At 39.8% G+C, this 23,255-nt stretch overlaps 1 protein-coding gene across 1 annotated transcript; it reads left to right on the forward strand.

Moving 5' to 3' along the window:
* Window positions 1-669: 669 nt before the first annotated feature.
* Window positions 670-18,277, forward strand: hdlbpa (high density lipoprotein binding protein a). The gene is made up of 28 exons (XM_085397570.1): window positions 670-791; window positions 4,918-4,989; window positions 7,953-8,067; window positions 8,158-8,324; window positions 9,935-10,150; window positions 10,236-10,442; window positions 10,556-10,771; window positions 10,983-11,189; window positions 11,279-11,386; window positions 11,473-11,577; window positions 11,876-11,954; window positions 12,033-12,172; window positions 12,252-12,356; window positions 12,511-12,624; window positions 12,734-12,820; window positions 12,917-13,048; window positions 13,164-13,382; window positions 13,705-13,926; window positions 14,014-14,232; window positions 14,317-14,455; window positions 14,684-14,835; window positions 14,915-15,019; window positions 15,103-15,237; window positions 15,526-15,669; window positions 15,804-15,983; window positions 16,250-16,366; window positions 16,452-16,592; window positions 16,696-18,277. Exons 3-28 carry the CDS (start codon window positions 7,992-7,994, stop codon window positions 16,783-16,785), a joined length of 3,822 nt encoding a protein of 1,273 aa, XP_085253696.1. The 5' UTR covers window positions 670-791; window positions 4,918-4,989; window positions 7,953-7,991; the 3' UTR covers window positions 16,786-18,277.
* The last annotated feature ends 4,978 nt before the right edge of the window (window positions 18,278-23,255 follow it).

Below are 23,255 nucleotides of genomic sequence, written 5' to 3' on the forward strand. Positions count from 1 at the left end.
AAGGCCTGAAGATTAGAATCCAGGACCTTCTTGGTGTGTCTCCCTTCTTATTTATTATATTATTATAATATATGATTGTATATCATTGTTGATGATTATATAAACAAAATGTAATAACAATGTAATTAAAAATGATAACAAAGACTTGCACTTAATTAGGCAGGATTCACATAGCACTTTGAGAATGGGCCCCTATGTGTAGAAGCATGAATGGGGTACATGGTGTAGCCTATAGATAAGGGACCACTCTGTGCTACCTGAGATAAAGAAGACTTCGAAAAACGTGTGTATTTTATGTTTGAGTGAATTAATATTAATGAGTTATGGCAATTTTCCTTTGGGGAAGGTCAAAACCTCTTTGGTAGGTCCCCAATTATTTTATATGTAAGAAACACTTATGAGTTAAATGTTATACTGATCACTTACTTAAAAGCCCTGTTTATTTCATATTTAAATGTGATATTGATAATAACAAATGAATTTGTAGTTGTTATTTCATTTTATTAATTTATATTTTACTTTAGCGGGACTTTGAACTGTTTAGAAGAGAGGACAACTTTAATCCCGTTTTTTATCACATGATTTTCTTGCTCAGTGTGATCAAAGTTCAGAACTTATACTGCTGGAGATGAGAAGAAGTTATTTGTAACCAGACTCTCTGGAGTGACGTTGGAGGACGTGATTGGTGGGCGGTTCTGGTATATATCCGTCCGGCTTCCATCCCACCTTCTCGCCAGTGGAATTTCATCTCAGCTTCTGCACCTTCAGGGCAGACGAGAACATAAAAATAAGTAAGTACTTTTTAGTTTCCTCCTGAACGTGACTATATCCTCTTTACACACGACTTCAGTTTTTTATGCCATAGCTGTGCTCGTTAAAAGCGGACAGTTTTCCCATGAACCCAGATCGTTATAGCGTGCTCTGGCCTGACTCCGTGTCATTTCTCCCGTGCTCAGCTGTATGCCTACGTGGACTTAGCCAGCTAGAAGAACCAACTGTATTCGAAGCTAACATTAGCACGCTAGCTAAAGGCTCTCAGTTCAACTAGTTTTAACGAGCTCAGCAGTGTTGGCTAAAACATATAAAAACGACAACACATCGGGTTGAGAATGTGTTCAGAATTACGGTACTGTTTTAGTTGTTGATTCGCTGCCATCTTAATGCTGTTAGCTGTTTTGAGGCACAGCCTGAAGTTGTGTGTGGGTCTCGTTGAGCTAACTTCACCATTAGCTGAGGGGCTACGTGTCACACGCCGCATTCAAAGTTTTTAGCAAGTTTGCTAACCGGCTAAGGGTTTGGATTCAGTAATCCGTGACTCACTGATTATCCCGGTGAATATCCCACCTCAGATAGGAGACCCATATATTTACAGTAACCCCGACAGTAGGGACAGTGTTAGTTTGTCTCGATCTCTTACATTTTTTTTTTAATGGTTGACCAATGTTAGCCAAATGACGGCAGCTAGCATTAACTAAAATGTGTCGTTGGCAGCTGTCAGCTTTTGGTTAACTTGATATCGTGTTAGCTGGCAGTCACACTAACCAGCCTCTTAAATCCTTAATCTGGGATTGGGGTATAATGTCATAAAGGCTCGAAGGTTGTCATGCTGAAGCTAATGGGAGTTTAACTAGCAAAGGCGAGCCAGGCACTCTGAACTTGTTAGCAGTTCGTTAGTACAAGTTGTCTCCAATACGTAACGTAAAATGTCATTTAGCTGCATTACACTGGTTTAAACTAGTAATAAGTCTAATTAATGGTTGCTACAGCTGTACCCGTGGCATGTTTATTTAATGTTCTGGGGTCTCTCTGGTGAATGCTCTCCACTTACACTCTTATTTTGGTTTTAGGCTACACATTTTTTCTTTCCTTGTTGTTGTGTTGTTGTGTTTTTTGTTTTTTTTTTTAAAGAAAAAAACAACCTCTTAAATTCTTTATCTTGTATAATTGCATTAATAAACATTATTAAATTGCACAGGCTCTGCTGGAAGAAGCGGTTCACTTGTATGGTTTTAATATTGACTGTGTTATAGTGTGTAGTAAAAAAAAAAAAAAATGAAAGAATTTGCTGATATCTCGGAGGAGAAGGCAAAGTAATTTGTCCTGACAGTTGAGGAATTTGCATGTTTCATTTCAAGCAACGGATGTATACTGTGGTTACATGTGAAGAGGTGACGGCTCCAGGACAACTTCAAGTATAAAAAGAATCTCATTGCTTAGCACTGTAAATATGTGGCCTCCGTCTGGGTCACGATCCTGTTTCTGGACCCCCCTTTTCTTTCCTTTTCTTTTTTTGAGCAGACTTTTTACTCTGGAATTGCCAAAGTTGTGCCAAAACACACTTGCGCTTTAGTGCTGTGGCAGCTATTTGTTGAACCAAACTGCTAATCAAACTGCTTTCAAGGGCAAGTATCATATCAGGCCAGTTCTTTCTTTTCCAAGGAAAATTTGTTCAAAGAAAAGGGTTTCCTGAATCCTGTTGCTATTCTGGAGTGCTCTCCGTATTGCATATAGACTGGTCCTATACCTGCTTACCTCCAGCAGATGATTTAAAAAAGATAATAGTGGTGTCCTGATACACAAAGTGACGATATCATGAGCATGCCTTAAACATTTGTTATTTCTAACAACCACTTTATGGCTGTGTAGAAGCCTATAGAAAAACAAGTCCTTTCTGTGTGGCATTTGTAAATGCCTGTTGACTTTACTGTGGATAATTTCGGATCATACTGAAACTGAACATTTTGTAAATGATATTGTAAATTATGGCATCTGAAGCAATCAGACTTCCAATTTATGTTAATTAATAAATGGCGACTACAAATGTAACTTACGCAGAGGGTCGCAGATGCCAACAGACTTAATAAACTGATCCGTAAGGCCAGCAATGTTGTGGGGATGGAGCTGGACTCCCTCAAGGTGGTGTCGGAGAGGCGGATGCTGTCCAAGATAAAGACAATGTTGGATAACACCTCCCACCCACTCATGACATGCTGGTCAGTCACAGGAGCTCGTTCAGTGAGAGACTGAGATTACCGAAAAGCACCACTGAACGACACAGGAAATCATTCCTGCCTGTGGCCATCTCCCTGTACAACGCATCCACTTAACACACTGTTTGCTGCTACAACTACACATGTTTCTTTTCCAAATATTTATTTATAAGTGACGTATGTATGTATGTATATATATGTATATATTGTACTATTCTTAGTTAGCGTATTGTCTGTCTTGTCTTAATGTTGGTTTAAAATGGAGCACTGTAACAAAAAATAATTTCCCCCAGGGATCAATAAAGTATTCTGATTCTGATTACCCTGTTTACATAAGAACTCTGCCAAATCAACCATGTGGAGCTATCTGCTGGGGCGATCCTTTGTGGAAAAAAGGAAGCAGACAAAAGTATCTTTCGTTTGCATAGTGTCCAGACTATGCTTTCAGGCTCTTGGAAATACTCCTGACACTGGTTTAGTTTATAAACTGATCAGATAGAAGCTGAGACATTTTGAAGACGTTCCTCAAATACCCATGTTGGATTGGGTCTGATTAGTTTGAGCATGCATCAAGACATCATTGGTAGGCTCACTTGCATTTGTAATTTCATCCTTATTGCTTGGTACTCCCACCCACTGAGATGCCGTCCTCTGACATGTCGTCCCATTTGCTTTGCAACAAGTCAGCCAAAGTTTTCCTCCGCCCTGACCGCCTTATGCTGGTGTTGCTTTCAGAGAAGTGTATTCCTTTTCAGTTCCACCTTATTGTTTCTTCACACAAATAAATCTCAGGTCTTCTTGCCAATGCGGTTCCTTTTTCCTCTTCCTTATGGTTTTTCTATGAGCAGCCAAACCTCTGCACCCTGTAACACCAGCACGTGAATGGTCAATTAGATAAATGTACAGGCGTTTTTTGGGGGGACTCTTTATTAGAAACTGTTTTGGGCTTGTGATTTGTCTTCCAAATAAAAACATAAGTGCTAAGCTTTATTAACAGCAGCTGTACACGGCCATTCTATCACTAGTCGCTTTAATAATATTAATGAGAACAGGCCACATGTTGTCACTTCTGCCAACGCTAACAAATGGAGCTAGAAACCTACTTTTTAGTGCGTCTTCTTATAATATTGGGCTTTCCAAAGAAAGTGCCTGGCAGATCGTACACCTCTTCCCAAACAACACTCGTTGAGTTAATAACATTCGTCCTATGGGAGTCTGTCCACACCTCAGTGGAAAATTTGACTGTTTCCAAGGGTTGTTGAGCAAGTGAGGAAATCTGTGACATCAAACTAGCGAAATGAATCCCAAGTGTTTCTGAGACCTCAGCACAGCCATGTCAATAAGGACATTTAATGCGAATTGTTCACTGTGTGCTTTTACAGGCTCTTGCATGAGAGCGTGATAGCCTGGTTACCTGGCTCACACACAGCAGCTTCATCACTTGCCAGCTCTGTCCTTTTTGTACGACAAGGCAGCGTCCTGATTATGAAAGCCAGATGCTTGTTGAGGAGAGCGAGCTCCAGCGGCAGCTATGCTTTACTGCTGTTCACTAATGCATTTCTTGGCATCTGCTTTATCTGAACATTTCTTAATTTACCATTTGGTTTCAGCCATGAGTTGGCAGTGTTTATCTTACCGGGCTCATCAGAACCACAACTATAACAAAATGTGCAATTAGGCCTGACGAGTGGATATGTCTGTGAAGCATGAGTATGTTTTTTCTTTTTCCTTATATTGGCTCTGTTTGTAATCAGTATCCACTATTACTGTGCAATTTAATGATCTACATTTTAAATGCAGGTCATGGTGTAAGACTCATACACAGACATTTATCTGAAAACATGGTTTTCTTTGTGGATTTAAACTGAGGTCCCAGATTTTTTTTTTTTTTTAACAGTTGTTTTTTTTTTCTTTTTCTGCTTTCTAGGCAAAAGCTGGCAGGCTGACGGGAGCTTTCATCTTTACAGGACGGATTATCTGGTAACTGACCATTTAGCTGGTAAGTTTGTACAGTTTTTATATTGGCACTTACTTTTGCCAACATAACATTAAGTCGTCTTCTTCTTTTTTTTTTTTTTCTTTAAGTTATTTAGACAGTTTTACTCAAATATTCACTGATTAGTGAGTAATTATGGCCTCCAACAAAATGATACATTGTCATGAACTTAGAATTAATGCATTAAAAATGCATCGGCGCAGGCCCTGGTTTGTGGAAGCAGCCAGGTTTTGCCTCCATTTTTAATACAGTAGTGCTGTTCTACCTAATCACTTGTGTATAAACAGCTGCCACATACATGGTACAACTAGTTTAATTTAACAATCGCAAATACATTTTTCAAACCATAATAAGCCTTTAAGTTTTGTACATGTATTTTGTATCTGTCCTCCCGCATTTCCTTAACCTCCTCACTTCAAGCCCCATCTCCTGAACTGTGTCAGGGTTCTAACACAAATGTGCAAAAATATGCTTATTTATTCATAATGTCGTCGTAATTACTAGTTATCAGATTAGATATACGATCCTCTCATCTCCGTTTGGCTGATAATGAGACTGCTAAACAGTAGCTGGTTTTAAGTTAACATTATGGCAGCTAGCATGAGTCCTTAAAAATCACTCTCCCTCTGATAAACGGTTTGATCACATTCTCACATTATAGGAGTTTATTCGGTAAGAGTCCAGGTCCAACAATTTTGGCTGTTTAGTTAGGATCTCCTAAATAACTCACCTCAGTATCCTTATCATCAGACTCTTTTCACAAAGTTTTACAGCCTCACCCAGAGTAAATAGACATGGACACCCATCATATTGACAATCAAAGTAAACAGCAGACTGACCGCCTACGCTCGTTACAGATGATCGTTACAGTTTTTTTTTCTTTTTCTTCCTTCCCCTCATGGATAACTTTGGATTTGGATCACTGGTGCTTTAAATTTTTTTGCAGTGAAACACTTCAAAGTTACCTGACAGCTTCACTTAAAATAAGTTTCCAGGCCAAGAATGATCAGTTGTAACCGTAAAGAGATTTAATTTATAGTGCTGCTAATGAGCAGTGGGCACAAGAAGTTTATGCAGTCTGACAAGGAGGAGGCCCCACTGCAAGGGTGTTCATAGAGCAGCTAAACACACAGCCACATGGAAGCAAATTTCCCACAATTTACAGATCGATGACAAAACAAAGTCAGGATGTAGTCTTTATGCTTTCAGATGAATTTCAGTCACGCTTGGGAGGGGAAACTCCTCACTGAAGCAACTTGCAGTCCTGTGCTTTGGCTAGAATTGATGTTTGTCTACAAAACAAGAAGAACGAGGTGATGGCTTTGGCTGATATCAAGTTTCATCATTGATGGTTAAACCGAACTGACCTGTAGTTGGAACACAGAGTGCAGTTGTTGTTTTTAATGGAACTCTATCATCAACTTCGTTTATAATTCAGAAAGCCGAAACGTCAACAAGATCAATTAATTTCATTTTGTTTTTTTAAAATAACTGTTATAGATAAGCGGATTGGCCTTGTGGTTTCTTTCTTGGAAAGAATTATTGGTTCAAAGATCCTAGACGGGGCTGCTGAGCTTTATGTTGGCGGATTTTTGCTTTAATCCTATCCAGCGTGGACATGCAGAGGGGTCAGTGGGGTAAAATCCTCTTAACCTTGCAGCCTTGTCACTTGGCTACATTTCTTAGAATAGAACTGGAGAAGATGGTTGAACAGAGTTCCTGTTGGAAAAACAAAATGTGCTGTAGCTGCAGCCCCGCCCACACCACCGCTCTGCTAGGACGTAATCTCTTCAGTTACTCCCCACTTAGACTCGGCATACATTAGCAAAGTGCTGACGTGTGAATGTGATGAGTGACTATTCTGTCGCACATGGCTTTCTCTGATAAATGTAGATTAGATAAAGGTGAACATCCCAAAGTCCGTGTGTGATAAGCTTGTTTAGCACATTAAACTGTGCTTGTGACACTTTCACCACTTGAAACAAGGGCCTTGCTAAAATTGCCTGTGAGTGCATGCAAAACTCAGTTTCTTGGTTAAACAAAGAGTGCATTATAGCTATCACTGTCACTGCTGTTATGCAAATTACATACACAGGGCTAACTAACTGGTTCAATCCAAAAAGTTAAAACCCAGAGACTTATAGTGAAGTGTTGTAACGAGCATGCACCAGTATAATGTTTTCCAATACAATACCAGTATTCTAGCTTTGGGTGTCTGCGGTTAGGAGGGTTATATTAATAAGTTGTATTTATCATTGGGAGAAAGAAACAGGGATTCATTAAAAAAGAAGAAAAAAATGCATCAGAATAAAAATGTGCTGAATTGGTAATTATTGATACAATAAATGAAAACAGGCTGAAGATAAAAGCCATGGAAAAATAAAATTCAACTGGCTTCATTCACCTAAATTATTTGCTCTAGTCTCCTTTCAGCTCAGTGTGAGTCATAAGGCTGCAGACTGCCAGTTCACCTCACACATTTACGCTCATGGTGCTGTTATAAGTGCAGTGCAAGTTTAACACTGAACAAACATCCTTGATTACTAATCTTTTATGTAATGTTTGTCTGATGAAACATGACTGAATGTGAATGAGGGAGAGAGAAGCTGACTCGTCGAAGCTTTTCAGCTAACTCAGCCAGTTTTGAACTAGAGTAAAGGAAACAAACAAACTTCAGCACACAGAAAAGTTATTGTAGCAGGTTATTCTAGCTGCTACGGTTGACACAGGACGAAGTAAAAACAGAACGACAGAACTGAGCGACCTCCATTTCGAGCATCAGCTCTGTCCATCCTTAATTTCTACAAATCAGAAAGAAATCCGACGACATCTCTTGTATGAACGAGGTGAATTTGAGAAAAAGCTCAAAATGAGCAGACTACGTCTCCTTTGAGACTTGTATATGTATTTTCTTGCTATGTGTACTGTTACTAAGCTTGTGAAGATGACGTAAGCTCTTCTTTTAGTGGCACACTCGGACTCCGTGTTAACGTGGGATTTCGACCATGAGCTCAGTCGCTGTACTTACGCAGGAAACCTTCAATGCGCACCGCAGTGGGCTTTTGCCAGAGCAGGGTGGTGGTGAGTATTTGGACATAAGACTCTATGGCCTGTAAAATGCAAGCCGAGCCACAAGTGGCTTCATGGTGTATGTCTTTCCTATGTGCACAGCTGCTGTGGCAGGACCCAGTGCTGGAGAGGATGAGGAAGCCCTTCCTACCTACAAGGAAGCCTTCCCACCTCTCCCCGAGAAGGCGGCCCAACCTGAGGGGACCCAGGAAACTTCCAGCGCCTGGGCATCAAAGATCCGTCCTCTCAAGTCTTCGATTATCACCCAGGTACAACTTCTCCTTTGAAATAGTAATGCAGTTATAGAACTTTTTTTTTTTTTTTTTTTTTTTAAAAGAGTCTGCCACAGGATCTTAATTATATGATTTGAAAGTAAATGACAAAGACATTAATTAAGAGTTTACTACATGCATTATATATTTAGAGATATGTGTAGCAATAGGAGACTTAAATAATCAAATGACAAATATGATCCTTCCATGTAAGTGAATTGTAGTTGTGTATGTCAAAGCTAAAATGTCTGTTTCCTGCTGATGATGGATTCTTCTCCACTGGGCATGGCAGCTGTTTCTGTGTACAGGGCGACACTGGATGTTGTAAAAAGACGAACCTTTAAGAAGGGTTTTCCTCCTCGTCGTGTAATAACTGTCTCTGTATGTTCTGTGACACTAGTGGTTGGTACGAAGACGGCATGCTCTGCGACACGCAGCAGTAAACATGGTGAAATAAACAACCATAGCACAGACACATACAGCTACAGTGACACAGGAAGCCTTATCAGTCATTTAGAATCAATTAAAGAAATGATTACCCATAAATAGCAGGAGATTTGTGTGACTCAAACGGTTATCTGTGGAAATTAGGCTTCTGTAAGCAAGTCAGGAGAAAAACTGACTCAAAGCTTTAAAAAGCATCGGAGGGTCAAATTTTTTTTTCTTGTTCTTTCCAGATTCTTCTGGAAAATGACTTAATTGATTAAACTTGGGGAGGAGAGAGCTTGAGCCTTATCTAATAGATGAGGTATAATGCTGTTTACACAAATGCTGTGTTTAAAGACCATTCAGAACAGTCAGTGTTGTTTGATGTACGGCCTTGATTTAAATAGTGCAGAAGCATGTGCCACTTGGCTCCCTAAATAACAATGCATTTGTTATACATCTGTTAGGCTAACTTTAGTAATGCTAGCACTGCAGATTTATTTATTTAATTTTTTTTCCCTGTGCAGGTTAACGTGAGCCTGTGTTGTTAGTCATGTTATTTACTCTTCTTCTAAGCTTTCAGCAGTCTAAGCACTCCGCTGGTTGATAGGGACATCATCAGTCTTACTTCCCACTTGCCTGTTTCATAACTTGCCGTCCAAAAGTGGGTTGCTGTCGCCCGCTTCCGTCAGTGTGGGCAGCTAGCTGTGTTGACCCGATGGTTGACGGGTGTTGTACACAAAGAAAAGATGAATCATTAGTTTCCATGTCTAAATTTTTTGGTGCTGATTACTGCAGTGTTTAAATAAATCAGATGTCTACTTTAGGGTGGGGGGTGGGTGTGACTAGTGAATTAATGGATCATTATCTTTCCTTTTTAAATAAAATGTTTAATTCATTGGCATGTTTTCAGTATGATATAAAACGGAAGGAAAAACATTTATATTTGAGAATGAGAAGGGTTTTAGTAGAAGGAACATTTTTGTGTATTTTGGTTACAGATCTTGGTGAGGATTACCCGAGCTGGTGGTGTTCTATTTGAACGCATTTGTTTGCCTCACATTTTAGGTTTTCTTTGTGTCAAGCTAATCCTGTTTGTCACAGATTTTTTTTTTTTTTTTTTTTTTTTTTTTTTTTTTTTTTTTTTTTTTTTTTTTTTTACATGAACTATGTTTTCCTAGGTTTTCCATGTGCCGTTGGAGGAGCGCAAGTACAAGGACATCAACCAGTTTGGGGAAGGAGACCAAGCAAAGGTTTGCGTAGACATCATGCATAAGACCGGAGCGCACCTGGAACTCTCCTTAGCAAAAGATCAGGGTCTCTCCATCATGGTGTCTGGAAAGTTGGATGCCGTGATGAAGGCCCGTAAGGAGATTGTGTCCCGACTGCAGACTCAGGTTAAGAGATTTGCCTTTATTGGTTTTCTTAAATGATAAGTTGCAGACTGTGGTACCAAATTTGCTTTCTAATCTAAACCAACAGGCTTCAGCTAGTGTTGGCATCCCCAAGGAGCACCATCGTTTTGTCATTGGCAAAAACGGGGAGAAGCTTCAGGAGCTGGAGCTCAAGACTGCCACCAAAATCCAGATCCCACGACCTGACGACCTCAGCAACCAGATCAAGATCTCTGGTACCAAGGAGGGGCTGGAGAAGGCAAAGCATGAGATCCTGTTGATCTCTGCTGAGCAGGTAATTTACCACCTCACGCCAACACCTTTTTAAGGATATCTGTATATAATTTGTTCAAAGTTTGTTGTATAGCTCTTCCAAATCTGATACATTAGCAATTTTCCTCTTTTTAGGACAAGCGTGCTGTGGAGAGGGTGAACATTGAAAAAGCGTACCACCCATTCATCACCGGTGCCTACAATAAGCTAGTGGGCGAGATGATGCAAGAGACTGGTGCCCGCATCAATGTCCCCCCTCAGAGTGTGAATAAGACTGAGATCGTCATCACTGGGGAAAAGGAGCAGGTGGCCCTTGCTGTGACTAAGATCAAAAAGGTTTATGAAGACAAGGTATGCAAATAAGCACTGAGAAATTGTGTCCAGACTGCAGCAACAGTCAGATTTTCATATTTTTCTATAGCTGGTATTGCTGTTTATCATCTAGATTGACACCAGTAATCGTCCTGCCCTGCACATTGTGTTCCTTTGTCCAGATAAATGGAACAAAAAATGAAAATATTTACTTTGTGCAAAGTCCCTCACCTTCTTGTCTGTCTTGTAGAAAAAGAACACCACCACTATTGCTGTGGAGGTGAAGAAGTCTCAGCACAAATATGTGATCGGCCCCAAGGGAAACACCCTGCAGGAGATTCTGGATAGAACTGGCGTCTCAGTTGAGATCCCACCTTCTGACAGCAGCTCAGAAACTGTCATCCTTCGTGGAGAGCCCGACCGTCTGGGTCAGGCTCTCACTGAAGTTTATGCCAAGGTACATTTACCATGTGAAGACTGGTAATGTTAAGAGTTATTTAAACATATGAGAATTGAGGAGTAACGACAGCATTTTTCCTTCTACAGGCAAACAGTTACACTGTTTCCTCGGTCTCAGCTCCTTCTTGGCTTCATCGTTTCATTATTGGGAAGAAGGGCCAGAACTTGGCAAAGATCACTCAACAAATGCCCAAGGTGTGTTAAATGCTCTTAAATAAAGTACTTGTTTAATTTTTTTTTAAACCTGCTTTTGACTTCTGTCTCATGTATTTTGAATGAAGGTGCACATTGAGTTCACTGAGGGAGAAGACAAGATCACCCTGGAGGGTCCTATCAAAGATGTGCAAATGGTGCAAGGCCAGATTGAAGCCATGGTTACAGATTTGGTAAGTGTGTTGAATCTTTAGTCACACAGAAATTTGTCAGGCTATGTTTCTCCCTGAAATTGGCTGATAGGGAAGCCTGTCACCTCCCTGTGGCCTTGCACACGGTAATGAAAACTGTAAGCTTCAGCGAAATTTATACACTTGTGTTGTAAATTTTTGTAAAAGGCTGTAAATGTGTTTATTCCTGCTGTAAAGTTGAACATTTTTAAATGTTTAAATTTGAAGTCGTATCAAGTGAGAATGAGCAAACCTTAAGTGCTAGACAACAAGCTCCTCATGATTTTTGTTGTTTTGATAGGTAAGCCGAATGGACTACGCAGAGATTAGTGTGGATCCCAAATTCCACCGTCACCTGATTGGAAAAGGAGGTGTTAATAGTGAGTATATTGCTGTCAGATGCTGCAACAACAACAAGGAATGTTTTTCTGAAACAATGCATTTACTTATTAATTTAGTCAACCGGATCAAAGAGGTGCACAAGGTGACTGTCCGCATCCCCCCTGATAATGAAAAGAGCAACCTGATCCGCATTGAGGGGGATCCCCAGGGTGTGCAGGAAGCCAAGAAGGAGCTGCTAGAGCTTGCGTCACGCATGGTTAGTTCAAGCTTCAGTTTAGAGGCAAAATTCTGCAAATGATTTCCTGTTATGTCTCTAATTGCATGGTTTCATGTAGGAGAACGAGCGTACAAAGGACTTGATCATCGAACAACGTTTTCACAGGGCCATCATTGGCCAAAAAGGGGAGAAGATTAAGGAAGTGCGGGACAAATTCCCAGAGGTGAGCTGTAAATCATCATTGTGGTTGTTTCTCTGTTTTGTTTTGTTGTCCCCCCTTTTCTTTTTTCTTTTTTTTTTTTTTCTCTCTCCCCTTCTTCTTCCCTCTGCTTTAACCTTGGAAAATTTACTCCCTTACCTCTAAATGTTTGTTCCAGGTCATCATTAACTTCCCTGACCCAGCACAGAAAAGTGACATTGTTCAACTTCGGGGCCCAAGAACTGAAGTAGAAAAATGTTCAAAGTTTATGAACAAGATAGTGGCTGAAATGGTAAATCTCAGTTTGACTTGAAGTTTAAAATGCTGTGCTAGTGTATTTGTATTTTATTGCAGCGTTGAAGTGTCATTAAGTGTTAACCTTCAGTGATTCCTTTGGTCAGGTGGAGAACAGCTATTCTGTCTCAGTCCCCATCTTCAAGCAGTTCCACAGAAACATCATTGGAAAAGGAGGGTCAAACATCAAGAAGGTACTGCACGTTTTCCGATTCTGAATTCACGTTAAATCGGCGTGTTAATTTATTTTAAGTTTGATTTGACACCTCCTTTATTTTTTTGCTTTGTAGATTCGAGAGGAAACGAACACCAAAATTGATCTGCCTGCTGAGAACAGCAATTCAGAGATGATTGTCATCACTGGGAAGAAGGCAAACTGTGAAGCAGCACGGACTCGGATCTTGGCCATTCAGAAGGATCTGGTAGGCACTCATTTTAGCATGTGTGGGGATTTTTATTTTTATTTTTTTTAAATTTAAACTAGGGTTGTTTTCAAATCTTGTCTTGTTTGCTTTAATAAATTGTCATGTTGTCCAGGCGAACATCTCAGAAGTGGATGTGTCCATTCCCTCGAAGCTGCACAACTCCTTGATTGGGTCGAAGGGACGTTTGGTGCGATCCATCATGGAGGAGTGTGGCGGCGTGCACATTCACTTTCCCACAGAGGGCTCAGGGATTGATAAGGTCACCATCAGAGGCCCTGCAGAGGAGGTGGAGAAAGCTAAGCAGCAGCTGCTTGCCTTGGCGGAGGAGAAGGTTTGTAAATATGTGTCTGAATTAAAGCTGAACTTTTTGTTCAACTCATTGTTTTGAAGTTGTGGGGTGAAGAGAATGAGAAGGTAAAAAGGCAAAGAGCTCCTTTTGTATTAGCACATGCTGAGCATTTGTTTCGGTCATCCTTTTAGTCGCTCGCAAATGGCTAAGAAAATGTTTCTGAAGTTTGATTTGGTTAGTTATTATCCCATTATCAGGGAGTTCATGCATTTCAGTTGGAAAAAGACTTGAACAAAGACCTTATGTAGTTAAAAGCTACTTGTAATAAATGTCAGCCTAATTTTATCCATTTTGTTTTCCTTAGCAAACAAAGAGTCACACTGTTGAGCTGCATGCAAAACCAGAGTACCACAAATTCCTTATTGGGAAAGGTGGTGGAAACATCCGTAAGGTTCGTGACAGCACCGGCGCCAGAATCATCTTTCCCACCCCTGAGGACAAAGACCAGGAACTCATCACTGTGGTTGGCACCGAGGAAGCAGTACGGGATGCACAGAAAGAGCTGGAGGAACTCATCAAGAGTTTGGTAAGATTTCAAATGAGTTCTGTCAACAGTTGGATGAAATGAACCAACAATTCGGTTAATTTTATTTTTTATTTTTTTGTGTTACAGGACAATGTTGTTGAGGACACTATGAACGTTGACCCCAAGCATCATCGCTACTTTGTAGCCCGCCGTGGCCAAGTCCTTAGGGACCTTGCTGATGAGTATGGTGGGGTTATGGTGAGCTTCCCCCGCACAGCTTCTCAGAGTGATAAAGTTACCCTTAAAGGAGCCAAAGAGTGTGTGGAAGCTGCCAAAAAACGCATGCAGGAGATTGTGGAGGACTTGGTTAGTAGTGTTTTGTTAAGGGAAGTCTTTCTGTTTATTCTCCTCTTTGAAATGTAACAAGCTTTTCTTCTTTTTATTTTTCAGGAGGCTCAAGTGACTATGGAGTGTGTAATTCCTCAGAAGTTCCACCGTTCAATCATGGGTCCTAAGGGCTCACGGATCCAGCAGATCACTAGAGATCACAACGTGCAGATCAAGTTCCCAGAACGCGAGGACCCACAAGGTAAATAGTAAAGACCTGCAGTGTGTCTATTACTTTAGTTTCTGTCTTAATATAACTTTCATTATGAGAACATTGATATTTTTATTTATTTTTAAGTAACACTTTATTTATAAATAAATAAAATAATTGTACTTAGTTTTGAAACTGATGGTTGATATTTTTAGCCAACAAAAAGCATTTGGGCATGTACATTTATTTATTTTTTTGAATACTCTGATTTTCTTTTAGCTGCACCTCCTGCTGAGGCTCCTGTCCAGGAGAATGGAGAAGCTGACGGTGAAGTGAAGGAGCCAGTTGATCCCAACGCGCCCAAGAAGTGCGATGTGATTATAATTTCTGGACGCAAAGAGCGGTGCGAGGCTGCCATCGAAGCACTGAAGGTTGGACTTCATATTCAAGCTCAGGAATGTTAAAAAGCAACTTTTTGAAGAACTACAGCTAACTGTCTTCCTTCTTTAGGCCCTGGTTCCTGTAACTATTGAGGTGGAAGTGCCTTTTGAGCTTCATCGCTACATCATTGGACAGAAAGGAAGTGGAATTCGCAAGATGATGGAGGATTTTGAGGTGTGTTGCAGATGTCTTTATAGGAATGAAGGAGCCTTGATGTTTTACTGGATATTTGATCTGGCATCACTGTCTCTCTCCAGGTTAATATTCAAGTGCCTGCTCCTGAGCAGCAGTCTGATAAAATCGCCATCACCGGCTTGGCCAGTCTTCTCGACCGTGCCAAAGAGGGCCTCTTGGAGCGCGTCAAAGAGCTGCAGGCCGAGCAGGAGGATCGGGTTAGTATTTGCTTACTAAAATGCATCAATTGTGGCACTTAATGTGTGTTGAGGCTGAACTATGGTGTCTTTATTTCTGTGTTGACGATTTATAGTCAAATGGTGCACTAATCTTTTCAGATTAGCTCAAAGGGCACCCTTATCATAATCCTCAAGTGAACAAAGGGCTTAATAATTAGTCTTATCTTAGGCAAACATCAGGTTGAGTAGTAGTGGGAAATGGCCAGCTGTCAGACTTTATGAAATTCCAACCCAACATTTTGCCACCTTTTCTCAAACCCTCTGCAGGCACTCAGGAGCTTCAAGCTGACCATCACTGTGGACCCCAAGTATCACCCCAAGATAATCGGCCGCAAGGGTGCCATTATTACAAACATCCGCACTGAGCATGATGTTAACATCCAGTTCCCAGAGAAGAATGATGAAAACCAGGTATGTCTATGGCTTATGGTATTAAATCGAAATGGGCTTCCTGATAATGGTGCTCGATATCGGGCCAGATGCTTGGTATAAGGGTGTTTTTTTTTTTTTGTTTTTTTTAAATTAATTCTGCTGTGTCTCCATAGGATCAGATTACTATTACAGGGTATGAGCACAAAGCCATAGCTGCACGAGATGCCATTCAGGCCATCGTGGATGAGCTGGAAGAGATGATCTCTGAGGACATCACCCTGGACAGCAGGGTCCATGCTCGCATCATTGGCGCCCGTGGCAAGGGCATTCGCAAGATCATGGATGAGTTTAAGGTTAGGATGGTGAAACGAGAAGGTGTAGGTAGCTGCTCTACAAATCTGTGTATAATGACAGAGACAAAGAGGTGTGGGGGGAAAATCCTCTCCCCCCCACACAAAAAAAACTATCAGAAGGGAAAAGGTTAAACCTGCCAGACAGCACAGTCACAGCTGTGCACACATACAGAAATGAATGATATTGTAATTAGTGGAATAGGTCATTCCAAATACTGCACTTTCTGTATTCTTACAAACTTTAACTTCTCTTTTAAACTCTTCAGGTTGATCTCAGGTTTCCCCAGAGTGGAGCTGCAGACCCAAACCTCGTGACAGTCACCGGTCGCCCTGAGCTTGTGGATGAAGCCATCGACCATCTCCTCAACCTGGAAGAGGAATACGTAAGCTTCCCTCTCCAGATAATGTCCAAAACAAAAAGTGCTTTGTGTGAGTTAATTGGTACTTACACAGTTTGTTTTGTGTCAGATGGCAGATGTTGTGGAAAATGAGGCAAAGATGGCTTATATGAGGCCTTCTGGCAGTAGCGCTGCTGCCGCCGACGAACAGCGTGGCCCATCCAAAGGCTTCGTGGTGAGGGAGGCTCCCTGGGCTACTGCCAATGAGAAGGTGAGGGTCTTCTAATATCAAGGTCAAAAATCTGCAAAGTGGTCACGCCCTTTTCTTTTTAAATCCTCATTTTCCTTAATTTTTTTTTTTTCCTACCCTTAAGGCCCCTGATATGAGCAGCTCTGAAGATTTCCCAAGCTTTGGAGCCCCAGTGGCAACCAAGGCCTCACCCTGGGGACCAAAGCGCTTCTAAGCCGTGCTGCTACAGACGGGCCTGAAATTAACCAACACAATCTACCCCGTTATTCTCCCCAACCCCCTCTTGACCTGGACTGACCGCTGACCCTAAAAGTCTTCAGTTCTAAGACTGTCATCCTTCTGTCTACTTATCTCGGTCTAGCCTCGCAGATTCAGTCTAAAAGTGTTCTAAGATACTGTAATTGACTTGTGAGCTCTGTTTCTGCATTAAATACTGTCTTATGCTTAAAAAAAACAAACAAAAAAACAACCCATTGTTACGGTGAAGTCTACAGTCTGTAAAAGACCGATGTTTAAATGTTGATTAGACAAGACATTTCATTGTGGTTTGAACTGTTATACCAAATTCAGTGGTGGCCAGACATGAGGTTCTTTTTATTTTATTTTTAAATTTTTTTTAAAATTTAATTTAATTTAATTTTTTTTTTTTTTTTTGAGCTGCCCTTATCTTAGTTGCCTTCGCAGGGTGGGGTGAAGCAATTGAATTGCTGCTGGTGACCTATTCAGACATGAAGCCTGACCAGCGAGGCCAGCTGTTTCAGTATCCCACCCCTCTCCTGCCTTATTCATGTAGCTGCGTGAAAATTGTCAGTCATTAGCCCTCAAGCACACTCTAGTGGTTGTCCTCCGTCACGTCGTTCCATTTGCTTGTAACTGTGCTTCTGTGTATACTGTCAAGTAGTGGCATGTACCTTGTAGCCTTATGAATTGGTGAACTTTTCAAAGGGGGTGTGGGAGTGGAGGAAGGGTAGGGAAGGGGGCGGGGGGTGGTTTTAGCCAGTGCAGAATGGCACCTACTCAAACTGCCAGATGCTTGGAGATCATGCCAGAACTAAACCTCTTGCAACACTAGGCCTAGAGCTCCAACGTATCCAACCTCACACTAACTGTTGGACCTATATATTTTTTTTTTCTTTTCATTTTTCTTTTTTTTTCTTTTCTTTTTTTGACATTCAAAAGTAAGTCACTCTACAAAATAAAATGACTGTGTGTTTGTGATCAAAACGGCAGACCATCGTGTGCCAACTACCTGTCTAGTGATGTCCTGTGTTACTCATCCTCTGTATTGGGTCAGTGTCCAGTCCTTTTGTCTTCCAGTTGCTATGCAGATTGCTCTGTTAAATAGCAATGGCCCTTTTTATTTTTAATCAGCCTTACAACTAGAAAGATACAAACCAGGTAGAGATGATGTTGAGGTGCATTTTTAATGGACAACTGGAAGGTATGTCTATTGTTTCCTCAAACTCTCGGGACAGTCCCGCCCCCCCCCCCCCCCCCCCCCCACCTCTCCTCCTCAATTACTAGTTTACTTTGCTCGAGTGCAGATTTAGCTTGTCAGCTGCTAATTCAGCATCTAGCATCAGCCTACCTTGGTTTCTATCCTCCTAGTATTGAATGAAAGATTATGCAAATACCATTGAAGTGAACGGTTATGGATGACACTGGAAAAGAAATTGTCCAAAAAAGTCAATAAAAATTGAAAATGCTCTGTGCTTCTTCATCCCCCCCCCCCCTTATCAAGCGGAATTTCTAATTTTTCAATGAACTCTCACACACAGAAAACACGATCAATATAATAATCTGCCCATGCCATGCATGGAGACTCATCGAGATTGTTTTCTCTTTTCTAATTTGATGTCTGTGGTGATCTAAAACTAGGTGCAACGTTAGTCAGATATTGTATTAATGAACAATAACATGATTCCTAATATTCAGAGCAAAAATCCCAGGAATTGTATCACTACTTCGGTCTTATTTTACCAAATTTAACAGTTTTAAAGTCACCAGAATTTGTTTTTATAAATAACCTAATGAGAAATCCCTTCATTGTTGGTGTTTATCCTGTTAAAATAATGTGATGTTCAGGTCCCGGAGATGTCACAGCATATCTTTACTAGGCAGCAACGGTGATGCAAAACTTAGTGCTCATCATGGTGTTACATAAAAACAAACAAGCAAACAACAACAAAAAACAATTTCAACAAAAAGTGCAAAAATAAAGTCACAGAATATAGGTAAAACATTTCACGTTCATCAAATAATAAGAAAATTTATTTTAAGCCACAGATTTATCAATAAGCCAAAAAAGAAAAATCCAGGCAGAAGATGAGCCTGATTATTGGTTAAAAAAAAATAAAAAAAAAATAAAAAAGACTTTTCATAACTTGTTTTGAGCTGCTATCCCATATGGTGATCCAAACCTTTAAAGTTTACCCCAAATGCCAGTTTTTAGCTTTTCTCCAGTTTATTAAAATAAAACACATCAAACTTCCAGGGTATCAGTGCTTGTTTCTATTCCTCTAATGTCATAGACATGAAACTGGTGTAGTTGTACTGTTGAAACTACAATACCTGTGATACTGATGAAATCAAAAGGTTATTACAGAAAAATGCTTATCAGAAATCAGGTGTTGTCATCAGACTGTGACATAAAATGAATCTGGTTGTCTTCAGACCTGGAAATTTGATGTTGAGTTCTGACAAAAATAAACAAAAAATGAGCACATTTAAAACGTTTGGCCTGTAGTTTGGAAAACACTCATTTTATGAGGGCAAAATTTTGTCCTCATAGTATGAACTAATGCAAAAAACGGGCTGACTCTGAGGGGGTCAGGTGGGAAATGGAACCATCTTTGTAGTCCTTACTCTTTTCTGAGTCTGGGCAAATGTGTGAAACAGCGCCCCCTGGGTTGTAAAGGCTGATAAAAATCAAATGGCCTCAAACGAGAGTAGGGTTGAATTGATGAATTGTAGCAAGGTGAGTTCATAAGCATTAAATAAATAAGAATAATATAGTTACAGTTGAGGTCAGTCTATAACTGTGGATGGGAAGGTCTTGGGACGGAGCGGTCACACGTTACCTGAAACAAGCCTGGAATTGTTAGCTAGCTAACATCAGCGTTCTGTTTGCTAACAAAAGCTTTGGACAACTTCCAGCTGTATCGAGTTTATTTTATTTATTTATTTTTCAATAAAATCGTCGGACGTAACATAGTGTGGATCCTTCCTCATGAAAGACACAAAAGTGGACGGGACATCAATAAAGTGAGTAAAAGTATCTCTTCTCAGTTTGTGGTCACCTGGTCACACCTGTGGCTGAGTGTGAATTTAACTACGTCTGTTTATTTGTTATTGTTCGTATCACACGTCTTCGTTGGGTTTTAGTAATATGCTGACGGTAATTTGTGATTTAAGCCAGAACACAGTGTATTTAAAAAAAAGCTTTAAGAAAGCAGAAACAAACAAACAAACAAACCCAAAATATAATGACAACACAAAACAGCTCAAGTTGGTAAAAAAAAAAGAAAAGAAATACTAGGAAGTAGTGAAATAAAATAAATAAAAATTAAATAAAAAAATTAAATAAAATACAACTAAAAGTCAGGGGAGTGGTTGAATGTGTTACAATAAGGAGCTCAACAAGGTTACAATCTAGAGTAAATAAATTTTTATTTTAATAAATAAAAATGGAAATAAAATTATATCAAAACTTAATATCTTCAATTAAAAAATTTTCGATTTTCTTGCTGCTTCATATTCTGTCCTTCATTAACAAAAAAACAAACAAAAAAACAAACAAAAAATACTGTGTTCAGTTTCACTTAAATGCAGGTCAATAAAACGGCACCAACACACTATCGTGTTCATTCATGACAGTTTCGGTTCATGTTTTTCATATAGTTGTCTGGGCTCCATGTCCAGTGGTTCTGTGCCCCATCAGAAACAACGTGCCCCTCAGTTTGAGAACCACTAATATGACAGAAAAGTGTTGAGAAAGAGCAGGGTTGAATAAACTATTGACATAAGCGAACAGATAATTCACTGCCAGACTGATGTGGAGGACTTCCTGTGTTTGTCTGTGAAGATTCTCAGTCACTTCCTGTGTTTGTCAAATACACCTGAAAGGTAAACTAAAAATGTTATTTAGTGTGATGGCCAGCATCATACCGAAAAGATAAAATCTATAAAATTAGTTTGTTCAGTTTGCTGTTTGTTATTGAATTTGCTGATAGAGCAGTATATTAGGGGTGGGGGAAAAAATCGATTCTGTGTAGTATCGTGATATTTTGTTTGCTAATAATGTATCGATACAGGGACAGCATAAATCGATATTTTGTTACAAAAAAGGTTTTGTTGATCCTTTTTCTGAGCAAGAATCCTGACATTCCTTCACTGTCCAAATGTGTTTAACTTTTTTTTGGCAGCAATAAACATGACAGTTTACTTATTTTAATTTAAGACATGTTTTATTTTAATTAAGTTTAAAACTTTTTTATTTAATGTAAAATTATATTTTGTTTTAATTTACTTTCAAATTCTTCAGTTGCTGAAGGGGCTGCATAGTTTTCATAAATTGCATAGTTCAGAATAGCTAAGTTGGACTAGACTGTAATACAAACCGTTCAGTTTGTCAACAATAAAACTGACTGAAATGAGAGAAAGACTGAGTGCGAGACTTTGATATTAGATAAAATGAATATTGATAAAGTTTACCTTTATGTACAGAATTTGAGGAACGATATCGGTGCTAAGAGGTCGTGTAAATCCTAATAGGAAACACTGTTGGTGTCACCATTATCAGGTCATTGTTTTGGAAATCCTCCTTCCTATTGATGCTCCTGAAAACTACTGAAAAAGGTAGTTTGTAATCACTGTTGAGTATTCCTCTGCTGAGCTCTTTCAGTATCACAAGGTTCAGAGCTCTCCTCCCTTTCGTGGATTACATGTGTACATGTTTGTGAACAGGCAGCAAAGAAATGGAGATGAATGTTTTCCTCCCTCCCCGGTCTCCTCTTGAAAGCTGATAGTCGCACTTTCAACACTCATGAAGCGCTCCTGTGTTTGAAAGGAGCAACGTAAAGCTCTCACCAGAGCTCTGAGGCATAATCATGACACAATTAAGATAATTTCCCAACCACTGCTGGTGGCAAGAAAAGCAATTTTTACGCCTTGTAATCGAGTCTGGCTGTCAGATTAAGATAGCAGGTGATTTGAGGGAAATTGTCTTGGCTAACTCTTTGGAGTGGGATCCAGGTGGCCTCAGGTATCTCTTTGCCCATTGAGGTTGCCTGGAAGGTAATGCAGGTTTGATTTTGAAAATGAAAGAAACATTTGAGTGGTGGATTTGTGTCTCTGGGCATTTGTCATCTTATTACCTGCCTCTGCTGCCATCTACTCCTGCATCTTGCCACATGAAAGAGCCAAGTGGCCCGTTATCTCTCTCACACTTTCTTTCTCTGTTTCCCCTTTTCTGTCTCCGACTTGCCATCCAATGACAAACTCCAAATTTGACCCATACTGTATGAGATTACCACATGTGGGGGTTGGAAATCTTGGTCAATGTTAGCTTCTTGTGGTTGATTTTTCAGCCATTTTGGTTTTTAGGAATGTCAGAATGGAAAAAAAAATGCTGTCCTACTTGGTCAAATGGATCTGGTTTTGGATCATGGCAAGTTAACTACTTCAAACAATACAATTTAAATATCTGTAACAATTATTTGATTAATTCATCCAACTGACAAACTAATCAGGAAGTATTAAAAGCAAAAAACCAAAAATGACAACAATAATCCAAAGAAATATAACGTAATGATTTTCAAATAATCATTAAGTTATAAATGGTCTTCGTATTTCTTATCTTAAAATGTACTTTTCCCCCTTGTTTCCATCATTGCCTGGCAGTTTGTAACATGCTGCTACATCCAAAAGGTAATGCACCTTGAAGCTGTTTGCCAGCCAGCAAAAATAGACGAACAGCTGCTCGCAACCAGGTGGCAAGATTAGATATTGCCTCTGTACATGCAAAGCCAAAGATGGCTACTGTGGAGCTTCTTCAAAAATATAAATGAGAATGAAGTCCAGTCCAAACCAGGTGAAGCTACCATGTTACAAGTTTACACCAACTATGTACACTATCGTTTGAGAGCAGTTTGGGGTCGTTGTTCTTTAAGGATCTGAGCGTATATCGAGTAATATTTCTGCTTGAAGTATTTAGCAGTATTTAGCGACCTGAAAGAAGCACCTCGTGAAAATCTGGCAACTTTTCAGAAAATCCTAATGGATTGTTCAATGTAAGAGTTGCTTGCTTTATTTTTTTTGTTTCTTTGCAGCTGGCACCATTCAGTGAGTGACAACGGTTTACACAGCTTGATATCCTTAATGAATGTGAATTAGCTGAAGATTTTAAAATGAACTGTCTGATTATTGATGATTTTACATGTAATTATATTCACATATGTACATGTTCACATAGCATGTCTATGAAATTTGTATCTTAGCAAAGCAGCATGTACTTAGCTAACAATGTAGTGTTTAACTTCACTGTTTTATGCTTGTTCTGTCATCTAATAACAGAAAAAGCAACTACATAAGTTAAACATGCATCTCATTTCTATATGGAGAATATAGTAGTGACATTGGTACAGTATTCCTGCAGCAGACAAGTGGGCCATGACATTAGCCTCC

Source organism: Rhamphochromis longiceps, linkage group LG23, assembly GCF_057381845.1.
Source record: "Rhamphochromis longiceps isolate RC_006_pf linkage group LG23, R_longiceps_female_GT1.1, whole genome shotgun sequence".
NCBI lineage: Eukaryota > Metazoa > Chordata > Actinopteri > Cichliformes > Cichlidae > Rhamphochromis > Rhamphochromis longiceps.

Coding starts and splice junctions, on each gene's coding strand:
- hdlbpa (XM_085397570.1), top strand. CDS start 7,992: ATGAGCTCAGTCGCTGTACTTACGCAGGAAACCTTCAATGCGCACCGC. Junction 11,387..11,472: donor TCACTCAACAAATGCCCAAG/GTGTGTTAAATG, acceptor TTTTGAATGAAG/GTGCACATTGAGTTCACTGA. Junction 15,984..16,249: donor AGATCATGGATGAGTTTAAG/GTTAGGATGGTG, acceptor TAAACTCTTCAG/GTTGATCTCAGGTTTCCCCA.